The sequence below is a fragment of the Ambystoma mexicanum genome, chromosome 7q, assembly GCF_040938575.1.
Source record: "Ambystoma mexicanum isolate Mex_15411 chromosome 7q, UKY_AmexF1_1, whole genome shotgun sequence".
Taxonomy (NCBI): domain Eukaryota; kingdom Metazoa; phylum Chordata; class Amphibia; order Caudata; family Ambystomatidae; genus Ambystoma; species Ambystoma mexicanum.
In genome coordinates this window covers 725,715,752-725,735,198 of record NC_090941.1, presented here as the reverse complement: position 1 = coordinate 725,735,198, position 19,447 = coordinate 725,715,752, and the positions used below count along the sequence as shown (strand labels likewise).

At 46.5% G+C, this 19,447-nt stretch overlaps 1 protein-coding gene across 1 annotated transcript in view; it reads left to right on the top strand.

Annotated features, from left to right (window-relative positions):
* The window catches only part of RNF17 (ring finger protein 17), a 3,777,565-nt gene that overhangs the window by 2,307,946 nt on the left and 1,450,172 nt on the right, over nucleotides 1-19,447 (top strand). The window contains exon 23 of the mRNA XM_069639339.1: nucleotides 10,270-10,390. Coding sequence (XP_069495440.1) covers nucleotides 10,270-10,390 — 121 coding nt within the window. The remainder of the gene's footprint in view (nucleotides 1-10,269; nucleotides 10,391-19,447) is intronic.

The following is a 19,447-nucleotide window of genomic DNA, read 5'->3' as shown; positions in this document are numbered from 1 at the left end:
TGCAGGTAAGGCGGAGCAGAAGACTCCCACGTCTGTGGTACCGACCTTGACGCCACAGAAACTGAAAGTCAAATGGTTCATCACAGCCGGTGAGTCGAGGCGAGGATTGATAAGCACCGGGGCTGTATTGAGTGGGAATCGTAGCGTGGCTACATTTTAAACAGAGCTAATGAACTTTGATTAACTGTTAAGTTTGTGAAGGTGAGAACAGTTGCAGGGGGAAAAGTGCCAACTCAAAAGACTCTGGTTCAGCCCCATATTGAGAAACTACAGAAAACAGAAGACCGTAAGAGTGCCGCCAATGGAAGCAAAGTGGTCATACGTGAGGGTCGAGCAAAAGTCTAGTACATTTGAAAGACTTGAATAAAAGTAAGGGAAGTGAGTCCCACCTGGTGAATGAAAGAAAGGGATGTGAATCCAGTAAACATTTGAACTGGATTGAAAGCACTAAAAGCCAATAGTGAACCCAAAGAAGCGAGAATCCGGGTTGAAGCTAAAACTCAACACTGACAATCGAGAGAGGTCCGAGCCCAGAGGAGGGAGATCCAGGGAGTTCAATTATAACCCAAAGTTTGATGGGAAAGAGCTGCGAAGAATTACAATTGAGAAGGGTCAGCCCAGAAGAGGGGGACGCCGGGGTGAAGCCATCACCCCGATTGAACTGTGAACCGCTATCAAATAATATTGAGCAAGGGTCAGCCCAGAAGAGGGGGACCCAGAGATGAATCTATCACCCTGTCGGAAATTGTGAAAATACACTACAAAAGGAGTCATCCCTGAAGACGTGGACCCAGGGGTGAAACCATCACCCATATTGAATTTTTTAAATTAATTTTAATTTTGTAAAGGAACTTTTGTTTTATTGTTTGAACACTTCAGGCCCGAAGGCAAGAGACTTTCTAAGGAAACAAGATTTGGCCATCCAAGTCTTAAAAACTACCCTTGGAACTGTCATCTTGTGCTGGTGAAGTCCGAGACCATCTAGCATTGGAACTGTCGTCTTGTGCTAGTGAAGCCCGAGATCATACTCTGCTCCAAGTTCCAACCTTTCTTAAAACGCGGGGAAGGAGACCCACGCCACTGCATCCTGACTTATTATTTAAGAACACTTTTCTTTCTTAAAAACTCAACCGAAACACCCTTTCTATTTAACATAAGGGATTGGCAATAGGTTTTCTTAGTATAGGCCTTTTTATTTGACTTGAAATCACTAGGACTGCCTTATTTTCATTTGATGGTTGACGCCTGTCCCCATCTCAGATCTAGATTTAGATTAGGCGTTTTTCCAACCCGTATACTATTTTCATTGTTCAATAAACATCACTTTTGTCTGTCTTACTTTTGGTCACCATGAGTTTCTCACAGTGGATTTGCTCTTTGTCTGAAGAGCGGGTTTTTCATCCAAACCTCAGCAGCCTGAATTTTCATGCTTGGCTTACGAGGGCTTAAGATACAGCGAATGGGACTTGTCGGACCATGTCCTGGATGTTCTCCTGTCAGCCAGGGGACCTGCTACGAAGTCCATTTATGCCTGGAGGTGGTGTGCATTTTCAACTTTGTGCCAGGCGAGGGACCTGGATCTTTCATCCTTGCCTTTATCCCCTGTGTTGGATATCCTGCTGTCCTGGACCAATGAGGTCCTGCAGATTTGCACTGTTAAAGATTGCCTTGCCACTATTTCGCTTTTCAAGAGGTCTCTGGAACAGGGATAGTTTTTTCACATACCCACTGTTATGCAGTTCTTGCAGGGTTTGTGTAGCCAGTTTCTTCCTCGCCAGTTTGCGGTTCCTTAATGGGATTTGGATATAGTTCTGACATTCCTTATGGCTGCTCCGTTTTTGAGCTCCTCAATTCCTGTTCTATTAGCTTGCTCACCATAAACTTGATCTTCCTGGTTGCCGTCCCTTCCGCAAGACTGGTGAGTGAGCTCCAGATTGTTTTACCTCCTTATTTGTTTTTTTCCAAAGAGAATTTGACTTTGACAGTGAGTCCCTCCTTTTTGCTCAAAATGGTCTTGGGATTTCCATCTCTCTCATATGATCCATCTTCCTATGTTATTTCCTCCGTCTCACCCTTCCAAAGCAGAGGAACAATTTAATCAGCTGGACCCGGTGCAGCCCTTTAAGTTCTACGACTCTCAAGACTAGCAAAGATGACCAGCTTTTTGCGGGTTACGGTTGGGCTCATGCTGGCAGGGCTGTGACCAAACAGACCCTGTCAAGGTGGATCGTGCTCTGCATCTCTGAAAGCTGTGACCTGGCTGGGAAGGATGTGTCTGAGGGTCTCGGAGCTTATTCTACCAAAGGGGCAACTGCCACTTTTGCCCCGCAGAGAGGCAGCACTGTCCCGGAATTTGCCGGGCTGTGATATGGGTATGTCTGCACACTTTGTCTAAGCTTTACTGCTTGGATTTCCTTGCGGTCCAGGATGTCTGTTTTGGTAGGGCAGTTCTCCAGAGTGTTCTGGTCTAGTTGTCCTTGCGTCCTCCCTCCTCCAAATGTATGTCCTGCTTTGGGAGTTTAATCATATATGAGGAATCTGTGCGAGGAAAGAATCAATTAAAAGAACAAATTACTTGCCTCTCTGTAACGTTCTTTCTGATGGATGTTCCTCTCACGGATTCCTCATTGCCCTCCCTCCCCTCATGGCGGATGTTAGGGAGAATTCTCTGTTTAGGCTGAATTTCCTAACCTAGTGAGTCCCCCAGCAGCTTTGCTGGATTTTTGGGGTTTATTTTTTTCTCCTGCCAAGAGTGAGCCTCTTTTACCCTCACTCTTGGACATGACTTGAGAGTGTTTCTGTGACGTTATGGGCTATGGGGTATTTTTCCCCTATAGGCTATCATTGGTTTTTGAATGTGTGTTACACAGCACCCTCAGTGCAGTAACACAGGGGTGTCATAGTGACCCCCAAACATAGACTCCACACCCTGGGACTGACTACTGTCTCCCTGGGTCTGTAAAGTCACCATTGACTTTACTAGTCTTAATTTAGGAACTTAACCAGTACAAACCATCATACTGTGGAAGTACTGGTAGGGGCAATTAGATTGCCCCTGGGTCTGTTGTCGAGGGGGTACTGTCCCGTCCCCCCTCGCCGAGTTTCTGGCTGGTGGCAGTGGATACCACGGAAATATTCCACCGGAATATTTCCCAATGGGATTTCCCATTGATTTTAATGCACCACTTTTTGGTGCAATGTTAAAGATACCGCCGGTTTATTTATTTAATATAAATTCACCGGTTGGGATTTTTTGCCAGAACTCGCCGCCAAAATGGCGTCTAGGTTCACTTCAGTAACCCTGAACCCGAGTCGAGCCTTTGTTCCACTTTTGGCGGGCTTCTGCACAGAAGCCCTCCAAAGTGGTGCCATTCTGTCTGGGTACCACAGAGGGTGTGGGAGGGGGTTTAGGCACCCTGGACTGAGTTGCCTTGCCAACTCATGTCGCACTCTGGTGTGATTGGCCCAAGTGGTGAGCCGCCCCGCTCACCACTTAGCATGTTTGAGTGACAGCTAGGCTGTATGAATGGGGGTTTGCTGCATAAAAGCAGGGTTTTTGGGACTGGTTCTTCAGAAGTCGCCACAGGACCTAAGAAGCCGAAGAGGGAGAAGCCGAGCCGACCTGCCAAGACGACACCACCGGTGGAGCCCTGCGGAACCGTCTCACCACTTTTCCCAACGACAGAGGAGATCTCCAGCCGGGAGAGTCTTCTTCCCTTGACTGGTGGGGACAACCAGTTTCGGCCTTCTTTTCGCCTCCCTGAAGCATCTCGTTACCGCCTTGCCTGTGCCAAGCACCCCGGCAACCGGGATACCACTTTTTACCTCAACCGCGAAAGAGGGGTAATATCCTTTTAACCGGAAAACTCCACGGCTGGTTTCTTCCCTGGTAGTGCAACGACCTTCAGCTTTCCTCCACGTCGAGATCTTCTCTTCCTCTGGACGGCGCCGCGACTTGCACCCACTACCAGGAACAACTGCCACCGCTGGAGGATCCTTTCCATTTTAAAGGTACCGTGTTCCGTCCGGCTTCCCTTGCCACCGATTGTACGGGGTAGATTTAGCCCTCGGCTCTCGAACCTGGGTAAGCCTGGGACACCCTAACTAAACTTTTCTAAACTTAGTAAAACCTTTCCTACTCACCTGTAAAGACTTGTGATATTGTGTGATCTTGGACATCTTTCCGCCTGGCTTTCCCTAGAGTGGGCCTGGCAACCGAACTTCCTTGCTCCGCAATAGACTGCCTTTCTAAACTTACTGTGAATCTCTGAAAAGTGTTTTACCTTGCTGTTTTCATTACTTCTGCCTTTTCCCTCCCTTTTTAACTAACTTGTTGGAGTGCCATCTAACGTTAAGCGCTCACCTCTGTTTGGAAATAAGTGGTATTAACTTAGACTTGTCCAACAAATAACTAGGGATGTACTTATAAGTAATAGTGACTGTGTTTTGACTTACTTACCTTTTCTGTGCTAGTGTAATTTATGAGTGTGTCTTTTAAATAAATAATTATATACTTTTACACCTAGCTCTGGTCAGTGTTTGCTTGTACTACTGTGCCTCTGTACCTATTATGTATGCTCTATATACTGCCTAACTCTTCTTGAGGGAAGTCTGACTGCTCAGCCACAGCTACCAGGTAAATCTGGGTGGTACAGACTGCTACCAAGTGGGTTTACTGCCAAACACCTGTAGTATTAAATCTTTTGCAGTGGTCCCAGAGGGAACTGCACAGGTTTCTGCCTAACAGCGGATTGCTAATACACTCACGGTTCTACTTTCCCTCAGCGTCTGAGTGCTAAGGAAAAAGGTTGAACTTAGTTCACAGGGCTCGGATCTTCAATAATATGAGGCTGCCAGTCACATTATTGAACTAAGGCAAGAGAAAGAACTTTAATTTAGCTTTCTGCCCACAGAACTAGATGAATTCGGGTTTAAGGATAACACTTCAGAGAGACTTATTTTTTCTATTTCTTGCAGCAGAAAAGGAATTCAAATAATTAGAAGAGAAAAGGAAGATATAAAAGCTAGAAACACATTGATAGTAATATGGAAATCCAGACACAACAATAAGGTAATAACAAATGAACTATAGCTCTGAATATATTGAGCATATTGAGACGCAACCGCCTCAGATCTAGGACACACACCACCTCGCCTTTTCCTAACTCTAGTCTGAGCAAAAGTAAAAGCAAACTCAAACCAGCCACTCCAACCTCACATGCAACAGCATACTCCCCATTCCAATGCCTCATCCCCCCGCACCTTCAACAGAAAACCACGCCAACCTACCACTGAAGCAATCAAAGGGGCATTAATCAAGGCAAGATCATTAGTCACCCATGTCCTAGACATAGCCGATATCATCTCGCTAAACGATCTAGACTTCTTAGCTATTACCGAGACCTGGCTCCACGCAGCCTCAGGTCCTACACTAGCGTTAGCCATCCCTAATGACTACACCATCTACTGCATGGATAGACAAATAGCCAAAGGCGGAGGAGTAGCCTTCATAGCAAGAAGCTGCCTTAACATAAGACACATACTAAACCAAACTCTCCCATCTGCAGAATCACTCACCATCAAACTATCTACCACTCACACAAGCACAATCACCATCCACCTTATTTACAGGCCGCCGGGCCCCATTTCTTCTTTTAACGAAGGTATAGCGCTCCTGCTCTTCAACAACATCAAACCCAACTCGCAGATACTCATATTAGGTGACTTCAATCTGGGCTATAATGATGAGAAAGATGACAAAGCAAGCGCAGTAGCAAACACCATCTCAGAATTAGGACTGAACCACCACGTCACTCAACCTACACATAACAAAGGCTTCACTTTAGATTGGATCGCAGACCTCAACTGCAACACCTCCATCCTTTCCAATAGACCATTCGCCTGGACTGACCATCACCTTCACCATCAACAAAGACAAACAAACACCGGCACCCCTGCCCAACGCTCCACCCAGATTCACAAGAAACAGCAAAAACATCACAGTTGAGAAACTCATCCCTTTACTCCAACCTATCATCGACTTCACACCCATCACTACCCCACAGAATTATTAGACCTTTACAACACAACCATTCTTAAGGCCATCAACACCGTAGCACCACTCAAATTACGAAAAGCCAAACCACGCGCGCACCTCAATTCCTGGCTCACACCTGAATTAAAAACTCTCTGCAAAAACAAAAGACAAGCCGAATCAGCCTGGAAGCAGTCTCCCTCCGCTAACAATAAAACATCCTACTCCTTAGCCTCTAACATCTACAAGGCAGCGATCATCCAAACATAAAAAACAGTACAACGAGAGAATTAGCAAAGACATATCCAACACCAAAGAGCTCTTCAATATCCTTCGAGACCTCGAGTCCCCAGCTCCCTTAACCGACACATGCACCAAAGATATCTCTTGGTGTACCAACATACAAGAAGCACTCCATGGCTGTGTTACAATCCAAAATTGAGTCAAAGAAAGAAAGCCTCACCTTTGCAAACAATCCCACCTCACCCACCCACACCACACGATCGGACAATAATAACCTATTTGAATTCTCCATCCATCTCTGCAAAGGAGGTTGAAGATATAATAAACTCTTAAACCCTCCAAATGTCAAGACGCGGCCAAACATCTTGCCCCTTTCATCACTTCTCTTATCAACTCATCCTTCACATCCAGTATAGTACCCAATAACTTAAAGGACTCCTGGGTTTTACCTCTACTCAAGAAATCCACTCTAGACCCCAACGTACCCACCAATTACAGACCAATTACTACTGTGCCCTTACTGCTAAAAATCCTTGACATAGCTGCCTACCTGCAGATCCAGAACCACCTAGAGAAAAACAATTTGCTAGGACTAAGACAATTGGGCTTCAGACCCAAACATGGCACAGAGACAGCCCTGATCGATCTCAAGACACAAATGGACAATCTAAAACACAAAGGCAAACTAGCCCTTCTCCTCCTCCTCGACCTCTCTGCCGCTTTTGATTTGGTAAACCACGACATTCTCTGCAAACATCTAAGTTCAGCAGCCAAATTCTCGGACAAGGCCAACGCCTGGATCCAGTCCTTCCTGAATAATAGATCCATGAGGGTCTTTGCTCACATGGCAGCCGCTGAACCGGCCCCTGTCACTTGCGGCGTCCCCCAGGGCTCCTGTGTTTCCCCCACATTATACAATGTGTTCACGAAACCTCTATTCGACATACTGGACCATTTGGGTGTCATCTACACGAATTACGCAGATGACACTCAAATACTCATCCCACTAACAGGCGACTATTCCACTGACAACTCCGTACTCAACATTTACTCCATTATCCAAGAATGGGTGGCCAAACACGGACTCTGCCTCAATGACGACAAGAGCGAGTTTCTTCTTCTAGGCTCCCAATCCAGACTCAACAACCTCGACAAACTTTACCAGACATTCACCATTGACGGTAACGATATCCCTGTCGCCAACAGTGTTAAAACTCTTGGGACTTATCTTGATTCCTCCCTCACACTGATTAGACAAATCAACACCATCTCTTCCGCCACTGCTTACACATATAAGCTCATCAATGCCAGCAGACCTTACCTCTCGACCCCTAACTGTACTATGCTAGCCAGAGCACTAGTACTCTCAAAAGTCGACTATTGTAACGCTCTATACTTGGGCACCAGCCAAAAGGACATCAACAAGCTCCAGGTTATCCAAAATAACACACTAAGATCAGCATTGAACATACCCAAACACGAGCACATCTCTAACGCTAGGCGCTCCACTCAATCGCTATCCATACCTCAAAGAATCGAATACAAAACACTCTCTCTCACACACAAGTGTCTATTTATCCAAGCACCTAGTTACCTTTCGGACAACTTCACGCTTCACACCTTATCTCGCCTAACCAGATCAGCCCAAACACAGATCTTAAATATCCCCAGATTTAGGCTCCAAAAAGCAGGCGGCACAAGCTTCACTGTGCTCGCCTAAAAACTCTGGAACTCCCTTCCCACCAATCTCAGAGCTGAACCCTCCTTTCACCGCTTCAGACACAGAGCCAAAACATGGCTACTTCCCAAAGAAGTCTAAAACGCCAGGTCATCACGAACGCCTCAACCCCTCAAATGTTTATATTCAACCATGTGCAACTGCCTGTATAGATCTTTGATGTCTATACCACGAGAAATTGATTGTACCATGTCCTTATTACTGTAATGCCTGTTTTGTACCATTTTTTGCAAACTCTGTAACCTTGCCCCAGGGCCAGGCAGCGCTATACAAATGATAAACTAAACTAAAGACTTTACATTCCAAAATCGATTTGATCCACGCTCCGGCGCTTACAACCTGGATGGGCCTAACATTAAGCTTGCTCTAAATCACCAATAGTAAAATAAATAAGGATTCCCTCTCTCCCATAAAGAGACTGCATTCCTAGTAGGGAAAAAGGCACATGCAATCTTTCTTCTTAGCCTTGTATACAGTATTTCCTATCGTTCTCCATGTTTGTCTGGATGTCATGAAGGTTCTTCTCGTCTTGTGAAATATCTGGCACCACCACACTGATGCCCTGTGCCATCTAGTCCTGGTTTAATTGTCCAATTCCTTTCCTAAGGAAGCCTTGGACCCTTGCATTTCCCTCCTCTGCCTCTGCTCTTTTTCCTCCACAGCCTTTGCTTTCCTCTCCTTTGCATCTGCTCTCGCTTTGCCTTCTTCTACCACTGCTCTCATTACTGACTCTGTTCTCGGCTACCTTTGCCTTTACTCCCACTTCTGCATTGCCTGGTCTCCTCTCTGTTCGTCTGTCGTTGCTGCACTTACATGCACTACTCTTCACCTCTCTCCCTTCCCTCACTGTACTCCTAACTCCCATGCTTTTTTCTGAATACTGGTTCCTTTTATTCTCCTGCCTGTTGGGCCGTGTGGCGTAGGATTGGTGTTTTTTATGTGTGTTGTATGTGAATGGTGCTTTCATTGCTAGTAGAATATGGGGACTCCATAATTCAGCACCTGCAACTAATAGAACGATGGACTGTGCCCAGACTCATCCGGCCAAGGCTCTTTCTGCTTGATCTGCTGTTTCGTTTTCATAGCTTATTCTGCAGCAGTTGCAACTCATAGTCAGTGGCATTTTCTCCTTCCTTGTTATTGATGATTTGGGTTTCTGAGACATGCAAATGCCTGCAATGTTAGGGTTTGTTGCCGGCCAATGTCTGCTTAATTGACCGCCGCAGATACGTGCCTTTCAGTGAACCAATTTCCTCCATGAGCACTTTGTACTTCTGCTTGGTAATGAAATGTGGATTTGGTGCCGAAAGGTGGCAAGTTCTTTTTTTTTTTTTAACTACTTTTATCAAAAGTTTTGAGGTTGGGACAGACTCGTGTCAATAATACATGCAAGGAAGAAATAAGAAAAACAAAAAATGAGAACCCAACAAGTCAAAAAATGTGTGTTCCTTATGGCCAGATGCGGGCTCCCCATCCCCTTTTCCCATAAGAGTTGCATTACTATAATGTACATGTCCCCTTATTATTACTGACCTCCTCTGACACTCTAAATCCACTCCCAAAGAGTAATTTATAAGGGATATGTATATACAAGCACAAAGTGAATCTCATAAATGTTCGCTCCATCACAATAACGAGAAGTTCCTGAGCAAGGATGTTTTGAGCGTGGTAGTATTTCACAAATGATCTCCAAACACTCATGCATTTGTTAGGCTAATTAAGTGTATGGGTGGTAAGCTTCTCAGTCACTAGTATGTTCCAAGTCTTAGCCCACCACATTTGAACACTGGACTTTCTGAGCTCTTCCAAGTCCTTGCAATGGGGTTTTTCTTAATAAGTGTTGCCAAGTGACCTGAGCGTGGGTATACATCTTCAACCGGGATCCTCACAAGGGCCAATAAGGGGTTGTCTGGAATGGGGAAATCTACTGATCCTATATTGATGCAGGATCTAACTTTGCTCTAGTTGCTGCGTACCTTATGACATGTCCACCACATAGGAAAATAATTCTCTCGCTCCAGCAAAGAGGTGCACAGGTAGTGTATATTATATTAAGTCTCGTTGAAGATGCCAATTTGTAAGGGCGTCAGAGTCTCTTTGGTAAAGCTGGCTCAGTTTAATAATGTTTGCAGACTGGATGCTGAAGGATAATTAGAAATAACGCACACATATAAAAGAGCACTGTTGAGTATTCTGTTCATGTGACCTATTTACTGTCTTTTTATCTTTATGAATGCTTCTTATGTTTACACAGGTGTTTTGGAGGGCAATAAGCTGTCAGTTGAACTTTATGACCCTAACCCTTTGCCTGGAAAATCTACCACCAGTGTTAACAGGTTATTAGTTGAAGCTAACTTAGCAACGTTAGTGACTGGGTATGTATGCTCCTTATATATTTTGGTTTATTTTTAGCACCTTTTTATTGAGGGGTATGTACAGATTAGTGGCAACAGTAAACCATGCATGCATATTGGCCGACTATATCCATGGATATTGCAGCAAGGTTTCAAAGTCCAACGTGGTGGGGCATTGAGGCGTTTATTTTATTTTTTCTCGAAAAAAAAAAACATTTAATTGAAAGTATCATTTAATTATCTACTGCTTTAAAGAGGCAGTTGAGGTGATTGTGAAAGTTAAGACTTTCAGAAGCTTATTCATCACTAACTGCTAAAAACCTTTGCTTGCCTCCAAAAGCTACCACTTTTTGTCTAGCTTCACATGTATAAATGTCAACCTCAAGTATCGTGACCTAATCCAATGGATGCCTTACTCCCACAGATTTCTCATCTTAGCTATATATCTTCCAGCTGCCTTTGAGAAACCTTTTCTGCCACCAGGGAAGCAATATGGTCCAGCACTTGCCCCACTTCACTCCACTGTGCATCTATGCAATGGACAGGACATCTAGTTCCTTTTTCCCTTGCACTCAGTACATTGCTCAGGAACGCCCCTCCCATTTTCCTATTTAACAGTCTTGCTGAAATCAAAAGGTGGACTTCAAGCTCTGAAGGGACTTGTCGAGGCAGTATATGTCCCTGACCTACACATGGTTTGTGTTTACTGCCTGGGATAGAAACAAAATAAGGATAACTGCGGTTCATGCCAGTGCATGCATGGAATGCCCCCATGGAGCATGCTGCTAAATTCTACAACTTCCTCCACAAGGAAGTGAAGCACCGTTCCTCCAAGTCTCCTGCTTTAGAGCACTCTCCCAAGACAGTCCAGTTTTTGGAGGAAACTGGCCTGGAACACTGCTTGAGTGGGGACACATGCAGAGAAGATGCTACCTACCATAACATTTACTGGAAAGAAGAGAGCCAGCCACACAAGTAGTCTTGCCCCACCCTTATCCCCCAAATCTTCCTCCTCATCTCCAAAAATAAGTTTCCCCTCCCCCTTCCAGGGATAATAAATCTTCTGCAGAATTTCTGCCCTTGAAAGTTATGGTCCCCACTCGCTCTTCTATACTGGATCAGTAGGAGGAATTCATTCAACAGTTGTTGAACATCTTTGCCAAGGAAATGGCACCTTTGGTCCCAACTTGTGGCTGAGCAAGGGTACGCCGCGATTGGACAGGTCGGCAAAGGCACCTCTTTAGAGCACAATCGCACACGTGCTGACCTGTTTCTGGAGCAGAATCCTGGGACTGTCCTCCCAAATTCCAAGTTGTCTCTACCTTTAGGAATGCTGGCCCTGGTGCCAACAACTCAACAGATTTTGCTTCATCTCGGAGAGCCCAATTTATTGCAAAATTTAATAGTACAGAGCTTGCAGTAGGGAGCAATGCTTGGAAACATCACCTGCACCAGGGAACTGTGCTCCAAAGCACACATCATGCCCTGATGAAGAATCGAGGCAGTAATACTGAGAGAATGTGTGCACATATCCACAAATTGTAGTAGCGGCCAGTCCTTTGATTGATCAAGCACAACTTTCCCAACCAGATCTTAGCCATCAGACATGTAAAAGACGATCCACCTGGACAGTCTGCTTAGTAACTACTTGACCAGACCAAGGCCTGCGAAGCCAACAACACACCCCTGGTTGTCTTTTTTTTAATGTCCCGTATCTGGATGACATATCAGCCCTCTGGAAGCTGATGTTTAAGATTCTCCTCTGCTTTAAATGTATGAGACTGATGCTAAAAAGCAGGTCGGTGAATCTTCTTTGACAAGTGCAAGTCAGACAAAACCTTGTAGAGGGAGAATGCCTTGCCATTATTCATTTTCTCCAAGTAAGGGGGGCTTGATAGAAAGAGCCGGATGGTGACAAGGAAAATCACTGTATGGGAGAGTAAGCTTAAAAAGGCAAACTTAGCCCGCTGCCTTGACAAAAGTCAAATCAAGATTTAAATCCCACTCAAGAACCGTGAACTGGTGTTAGGTAATGCCCATAAAAAACGCATAACTCTGGGTGCAGAAAAGAGCGAGCCCTGTTTAGGATTCTCTTTGGCAGTTGAAAGAGCCGCCCGTGTTCCCCTTAACAATGTTAATCTGAGGTCCTTGCAGACAATGCAGAAAATTCAGAACTGCAGAGTTTAGACAGATGACTGGCTTCAGTGATTGTAACTTGCACGGTGTAGGAGGAGAACTTCAAATACCATAAATCTTGTGTTGAGGCGCGACTGTTGGGCCGGTTGAAAGGGCACGTCCGGACGTGCCCTTTCGAACGCCTACATCAAATACCATAATTCTTGTTGCGATGCAGTCACTGCTGGGATGGACTTGCTTTTTAACTGTCTTACAAAAGAAAGCTCCCTGCAGAGCGCTGAAGCTGTGCTTCAGCAGCACGCGATGTGCTCCTGACGGAAGAACAAAGGGCATAATTGTGCTAAAAGATATGGATACTACTGCAGGCGCAGTTATGGATGCAGCTGTTGCTGGTAAGAGCTTAACGGGTAGCTTTTTAACTGTAAATGAAACCAGTCTGATCTGAGCGACTGGCCCAAGCTTCCACTGTGCTTGCTGCTTCTGTAAGGATGCTCCAATCAGGTACAATAATCTGTGCTAATGGCAAAAGCAGGAGCCTTGAGGGTAAAATCACCAACTACTTTGCACACGTGTACATTGCCAAATATGATCGATTGTTAAATGTAGGCGATATAAAAGAACCATTAACATCTTCACTTTCGTGCCTAGGAAGCAGAATTATACATTCAGTTATGGATAAGCCAACTAATTCCCCTATAGCAACACTAGTGAATCCCATTGATAAGGACATAGTAAAACTTGCAGATAAGGGAACTGACGATGATTATAAACCAAGCGGCACGCTCCTTACAGTTGACTCTCCTACCATCCTGACCACCTCAGTCTATACTACTAACCTCATAATTGTTGAAAATGCCAAAGGTTCCGAAATGTTGTGGGTAAACAACCTAGTTGGAGACAGTGTGCCTCGCGCTCTCATGGAGCCCTTATTATCACCAGCTGATAATGGTGGCAATCGGGGTGCTAACACGTATGGAAATGCCCAAAACCTGGATGCAAATGACATTGTGGTGCATATAACTGACTCTGCGCTCCTGAAAAAAAGTCTACTCGCCTCCCGCAATAGCCGATTTTATGAAAGTACGGTTGAACGGGGCTGGGCAACTTTCTGAAGCCATTGAAACACACAGAGGCGTTAAACAAGGATACCCTTTGGCGCCGGCATTGTACAATGCATACATTGGTGACTACCAGATATGGGAAAATACCATCAGAGCCTTCCCTCCCTCTGTGGGGAACGAAAGGATAAGCAGAATGCTGTACGGTGATGACATTCTTCTGCTAGATCAAACTCCAGTTGGACTCCAAAGAAAACTGGACTCCCTGCTAGCATACCTGCAGACAAACTATTTGAAACTCAACTCTACAAAAACTAAGGTGATGACACTTGAAAAAACTTCCACCACAACGGCAAGAACGAAATGGCATATAGCAGTTGACCGACTGGAGAAAATCAAGGCTTTCAGATATTTGGGAGTTATAAGCAATTCCAGTCATACGGGACTCCCAATGCAAGAAACAATGCTAGCCAAAACCAAAAGCATGTCAACCCAAACGCGAATCTTGGACAAAAAATTTGGCAGATTTTCATTAAAACAAGCACTGAACTTCTGTAAGGCAAAGGCTGTTCCAGCAATCATTTACGGAGCAGAAGCTATGCCAACGATACCCCAAAACATCTGGGTTAAATTAGAAGGGGTTTTCTGCAGGAAAGTGGTAACACTCCCGCAGTCAACTCCTTTGGCCTCCATACAAAGAGAGCTCAGCCTGATATCCCTAAAAGGAACAGTGGAATTGAATGGCCTGTTGCTGCACAGAAAAATAAGACTCTCAACCCAAAAAATCTTTGAGGTGATTCGAGAAGAACTAAATGCAGGTTCCAACAAAATGCTGACCATGTGGGAACATAAAATTCTCCAGCATTGGAATTTTCATGGATTCACATGCTTAGAATATTCCCCGTCGACAGACTGGGAACCCTCGGTACACTTATAAAGCCGTTTCCCATAGGACAAAAAAGTGTTGAAAGTTTTCCTATCTACGTCGTTTTCAGGGCCGCCTACGCATGTCCCACTAGGACGTAGCAGTATAAATGCCCCGCCCCCGCGGCTCCCTTCAGATTTCAACCGTCGCCAAAGTAGTGGGATCACCTCGCGTAGTCTACTATTTTGTCAAGGTTGTGCTGTTGGAGTTTTGTCCTGATGTCTGGGAAAGCGCTGTTCTGCCCGTGCGCCATGTGCGTGTTAAAGAAAGTGTATGAGGGGGACGGGCATATGGATTGCATATATTGTCTACACCCTCATCATTCGGCAGATAAGTGCGACATATGTAAGGGCTTCTCCCAGAAGACTCTTAAAGATTGAAGTCGGCGGCTAGTGGCATGGTTAAACGATGGAGCAGGGGCATACCCGCCTTCGGAGGTAGGCTCCACGCGCAGCGTGGCCTCAGCGTAAAAATCTTCAGGGGCCCCGCGCCGCTCATCATCGTCAGAACCCCCGGTGAAGAAATCACAACCGGCGGAGAAAGAATCATCAAGAAGCCATTCTAAGGAGTCCTTGTCGAAGAAAGCCTCGTCACCCTCATCTTCGACGAAGAAAGACAGAAAAGAAAAGTCGAAATCCTCCTCGGGCGATCACCATAGATCAACCTCGAGTCGAGAAGCAGAGAAGCGTAGGTCAAGTTCAGAAAAGGCAGGAACGCCTCAGGGACCTACACGACCACCACCGTCGTCGACGGCAGGGCAGTCGTCGACCCCTTCTCTGCCATTGACACAATTGGTCTCAACTATTCTTGGACCGCAGGTGGTGACGACAGGGCCAGCTTTAGCCTCGTCGACGGAGATTCCGCAAGAGGCCTGGCGACCAGAAGTATTCGACCCGGTTTTGCCGGAGACCCTGCTGCAGCAGGAGGCGGCCTTGTCGGTGTCCTCGGGGGATGAGGATGTGAGAGTAGCTGGCCCTGCAGACCTTGGGTTACGAGGAATTGCCAAGCCTCTCTCCGGGGGAGCCAGCATTCCGGGGTCTACCCCTCTTCTTAATCCGCAGTCACTCTTGTCGTTGGGGGTTTTATCCACGTTACAGTCTTTGTTGAAGACACTGGAGGAGAGGCTACCTCAAGCAACTCCAGCCAGTCGACCATCGACGAACCGGGCCTGTCTCGTCGGCCACCTCCGTCAATCCCCACGACAGTGCCAGCGGGTGAAGACCTCTCAGCTGCACGCCACAAGGAGGGAGAACTGATAGATTCGGACTCAGACAGGAGAACCTTATCGGATGTCTCACTTTCCCCCTCCAGGGATCCAACATGGGAGTCAGAGGTGGAGTTAGAAACCCCAAGAAGCCCGGCTCAGCCGTCGCCCCTGGACGACATTGGGTCATTTCACGCCATGATGGCAAAAACGTGTACAGAATTCGGGTTGGCCCAGGAAGAGGAAAGAAAGGACTGTTTTCTTTTCGACCACATGGGAAAGAGAATTGAAAGCGGCCAACTCTCTGGCTATAGTAGCCAGATATGACAGAGAGATGTGGCACCGACTGGCACCTATGCTGGAGCATCTTCCCGAAGAACATCGGAAGGCGGCGATGTTACTCGTCCGGGAAGGTAAAGAGGCCTCCAATCATGCTATAAACATCGCTGTGGACCTCGCAGAATCAGGGTTTGAACAGGTGAATAACGGGGTGGTTCTACAAAGGCAAGCATGGCTAAAATGCACCAACTTTAGACCAGAGTTGCAATACAAGGTGCTGGATATGCCTTTTGAGGGAGACCAACTGTTCGGCGAGAAGGTGGACGAGGCCCTGAAGGGCATGAAGGAGGACTCGGACACAGCGCGTTCCTTGGGTGCCCTCCAGAGTGGTCGAAGTTTCAGATCTTATTGTCCCCGTTAGGGAGAATTCTCTCTTTAGGCTGAATTTCCTAACCTAGTGAGTCCCCCAGCAGCTTTGCTGGATTTCTGGAGTTTGTTTTTTTCCTCCTGCCAAGAGTGAGACTCTTTTTCTCCCACTCTTGGACATGTTTATGGTGTTCCTTTGACTGTTAATGTGTTTTATGGGCTATGGGGTCCTTTACTCCATAGGGTCTCATGTGTTTTTATTATGTGTGTTACACAGCACCCTCCGTGCAGTAACACAGGGGTGTCATAGTGACCCCCCACCATAGACTCCATACCCTGGGACTGACTACTGTCTCCCAGGGCATGTAAAGTCACCATTGGCTTTACTAGTCCCAAATTATTTACAGAAACCAGTACAAACCATCATATTGTAGACGTACTGGTCGGGGCAATTCGATTGCCCCGGGGTCTGTTAGTCGAGGGGGCACGTCTCCGTCCCCCCTGATCGAGTTTTGGCTGGTGGCAGTGGAAACTACTTTTTATATTCGACAGCGAATATTTTCCTATGGGATTTTCCCATTGTTCGAGGCTACCAACTTTAATTATTTAGTTCTCATAGCCTCGAACATACCGCCGGTTTATTTATTTAATATTAATTCGCCGGTTGGTATTTTTTGACGGGACTCGATTCTAAAATGGCGTCTGTGTTCTCTTCTGTGACTCCAACCCAAGTCGAGCCCTTTGTTCCACTTTTTGGCGGGTTTCTCTACAGAAGCCTCCAAAAGTGGTGCCACTCTGTCTGGGTACCACAGGGGGTGTGGGAGGGGGTTTAGGCACCCTGGACTGAGTTACCTTGGTAACTCAAGTCGCACTCTTGTGTGATTGGCCCAAGTGGGGACCCGGCCGACTGTGTTTGATTGACAGCTAGGCTGAGTGAATGGGGGTATGCTGCATAAAAGCAGGGCTTTGGGGACTGGAACTTCAGAAGTCGCCACAGGACCTGAGAATCCGATGAGGGAGAAGCTGAGCCGATTTACCACGACGACACCACCGGTGGAGCCCTGCGGAATCGACTCACCACTTCCCGACGACAGAGAAGATCTCCCGGCTGGAGAGGCTTCTTCCCCTGACTGGTGGGCACAACCAGTTTACCTTCTTTCTTCGCACCCCAGACCGGTTTGTGGTCGAACTGCCCGTGCCAAGCACCCCGGCAGCCGGATAGCCACTCACCACTGAACCGCGAATCAACAGACCGCTCCTTGTACCTGAGGAACTCCGCGGCTGGTTTCTTCCCTGGCAGTGCAACGGACACCTGTCTTCCTCCCCGACGAGATCCTCTCTTCCCCCGGACGAAGCACCGACTTGCATCCGCTGCCAGGAACAACTGCCCCCGCTGGAGCGTTCTCACCACTTTAAGGTACCGTGTCCGCCAGGCCTCCCTTTCTAAAGATTGCTACAAGGTAATAATAACTCCTTTCACTTCAGGACTGGGCTGGCCGCCTTGACCCTCTAACTGGTCCCTTTGTTTGGTCCAACTCCTTTTTGAACCATTACAAGACTTTTGTGCACTGCAACCGTGTGACCTTGGACACATTTCGTTTGATCCCCTGAAAGTGGATCCGGCCTATTGAACTCTAACTTCACGGTTTTACTTTGCCTTCCTCTCTTGTTATGTTCTTGTAAAAGTGTTGGGATCTGTTTCAACTTGTTCTCTGCTTTTCTCTCCCTTTTCAAAACAAACTATTAGAGTGCCATCTACGTTAAGTGATCACCGCTGTCTGAAAATAAGTGGGGCTTTACTTAAGACTTGTCTAATATTCGTTTAAGGGAGTGTATATCTTTTAGTGACCGTGTTTTTGAATTGCTTACTATTGGTGCCTGTGTGTTTTTCTAGATGTGGTTTTAAATAAATAATTAAATATCTTTTACACCAAGCCCTGGTCAGTGTTTACTTGTTCTATTGTGTTCTCTTGACCTATTGTGAATTCTGTGTATACTGCTTAACTCTTCTTGAGGGAAGTCTGACTGCTCAGCCACAGCTACCAAGTGAATCTGTGTGGTACAGACTGCTACCAAGTGGGTTTACTGCCAAACACATGTAGTCTTAAATCTTTTGCAGTGGTCCCAGAGGGAACTGCACAGGTTTCTGCCTAACAGTCCCTTTAGGGGAGCATCGGGAAACTCCAGATTCTCGGCATCGAGAGACAGATCCTTCAGTAGGCCGGCGTACCCTTCCCAGGGATACAGACAGACTTCTCAAGCGGCAAAACGACGCTGGGACTACCAGACCTCCAGGAAGAGAACAGGTTACTCATCATTGACGAGAGATAAGCAGACCAAGGACCAGCAATGACGGGCATCGGAACGTTCTGGGAGGCAGAGTATCGTACTACATTGACGAATGGGAGCAAATAACAACGGATCAGTGGGTGTTGGACACAGTAAGGTACGGACATTCCCTGAAATTCAAAAGCAAACCTCTGCACATTCCACCAGCGTTTGTAGCTCAACCCCATCTGAGCGTGTTGCAGCAGGAAGTAGCACTTATGCTACAAAAAGGAGCTATAGAATTGGTTCCGTCATCGCAGAAGGGTCAAGGGGTTTATTCCCGATACTTTGTGGTGAAAAAACCAAACGGAAAATGGCGTCCCATCCTAGACCTGCGCGATCTCAACAAGACGTTGAAGAGCCTGAAATTCAAGATGCTCACGCTCCAGGAAGTGATCCGATCAGTTCAGGAAGGGGATTTTCTGGCGTCTCTGGACCTGCAGGACGTGTACTTCCACATACCAATGTGCCGGCGACACAAAGTTCCTAAGGTTTGTGGTAGGACGGACTCACTACCAGTTCACAGTACTTCCCTTTGGGCTGAAATCCTCTCCCAGAATGTTCACATAATGTTTGGCCCCGGTGGCAGCCTGGCTGAGAAGGCAAGGTCATCATGTGTACCCGTATCTCGACGACTGGTTGGTGAGGGGGTCCTCCCCGTCGTCGACTCACACAAGTTTGCAGGCCACCATGCAACTTTTCTTACAACGGCGGGGGTTTGCGGTAAATTTCGAGAATTCTTTGTTGACGCCGTTGAGAAGCTTGGTGTTTCTGGGCGCGCA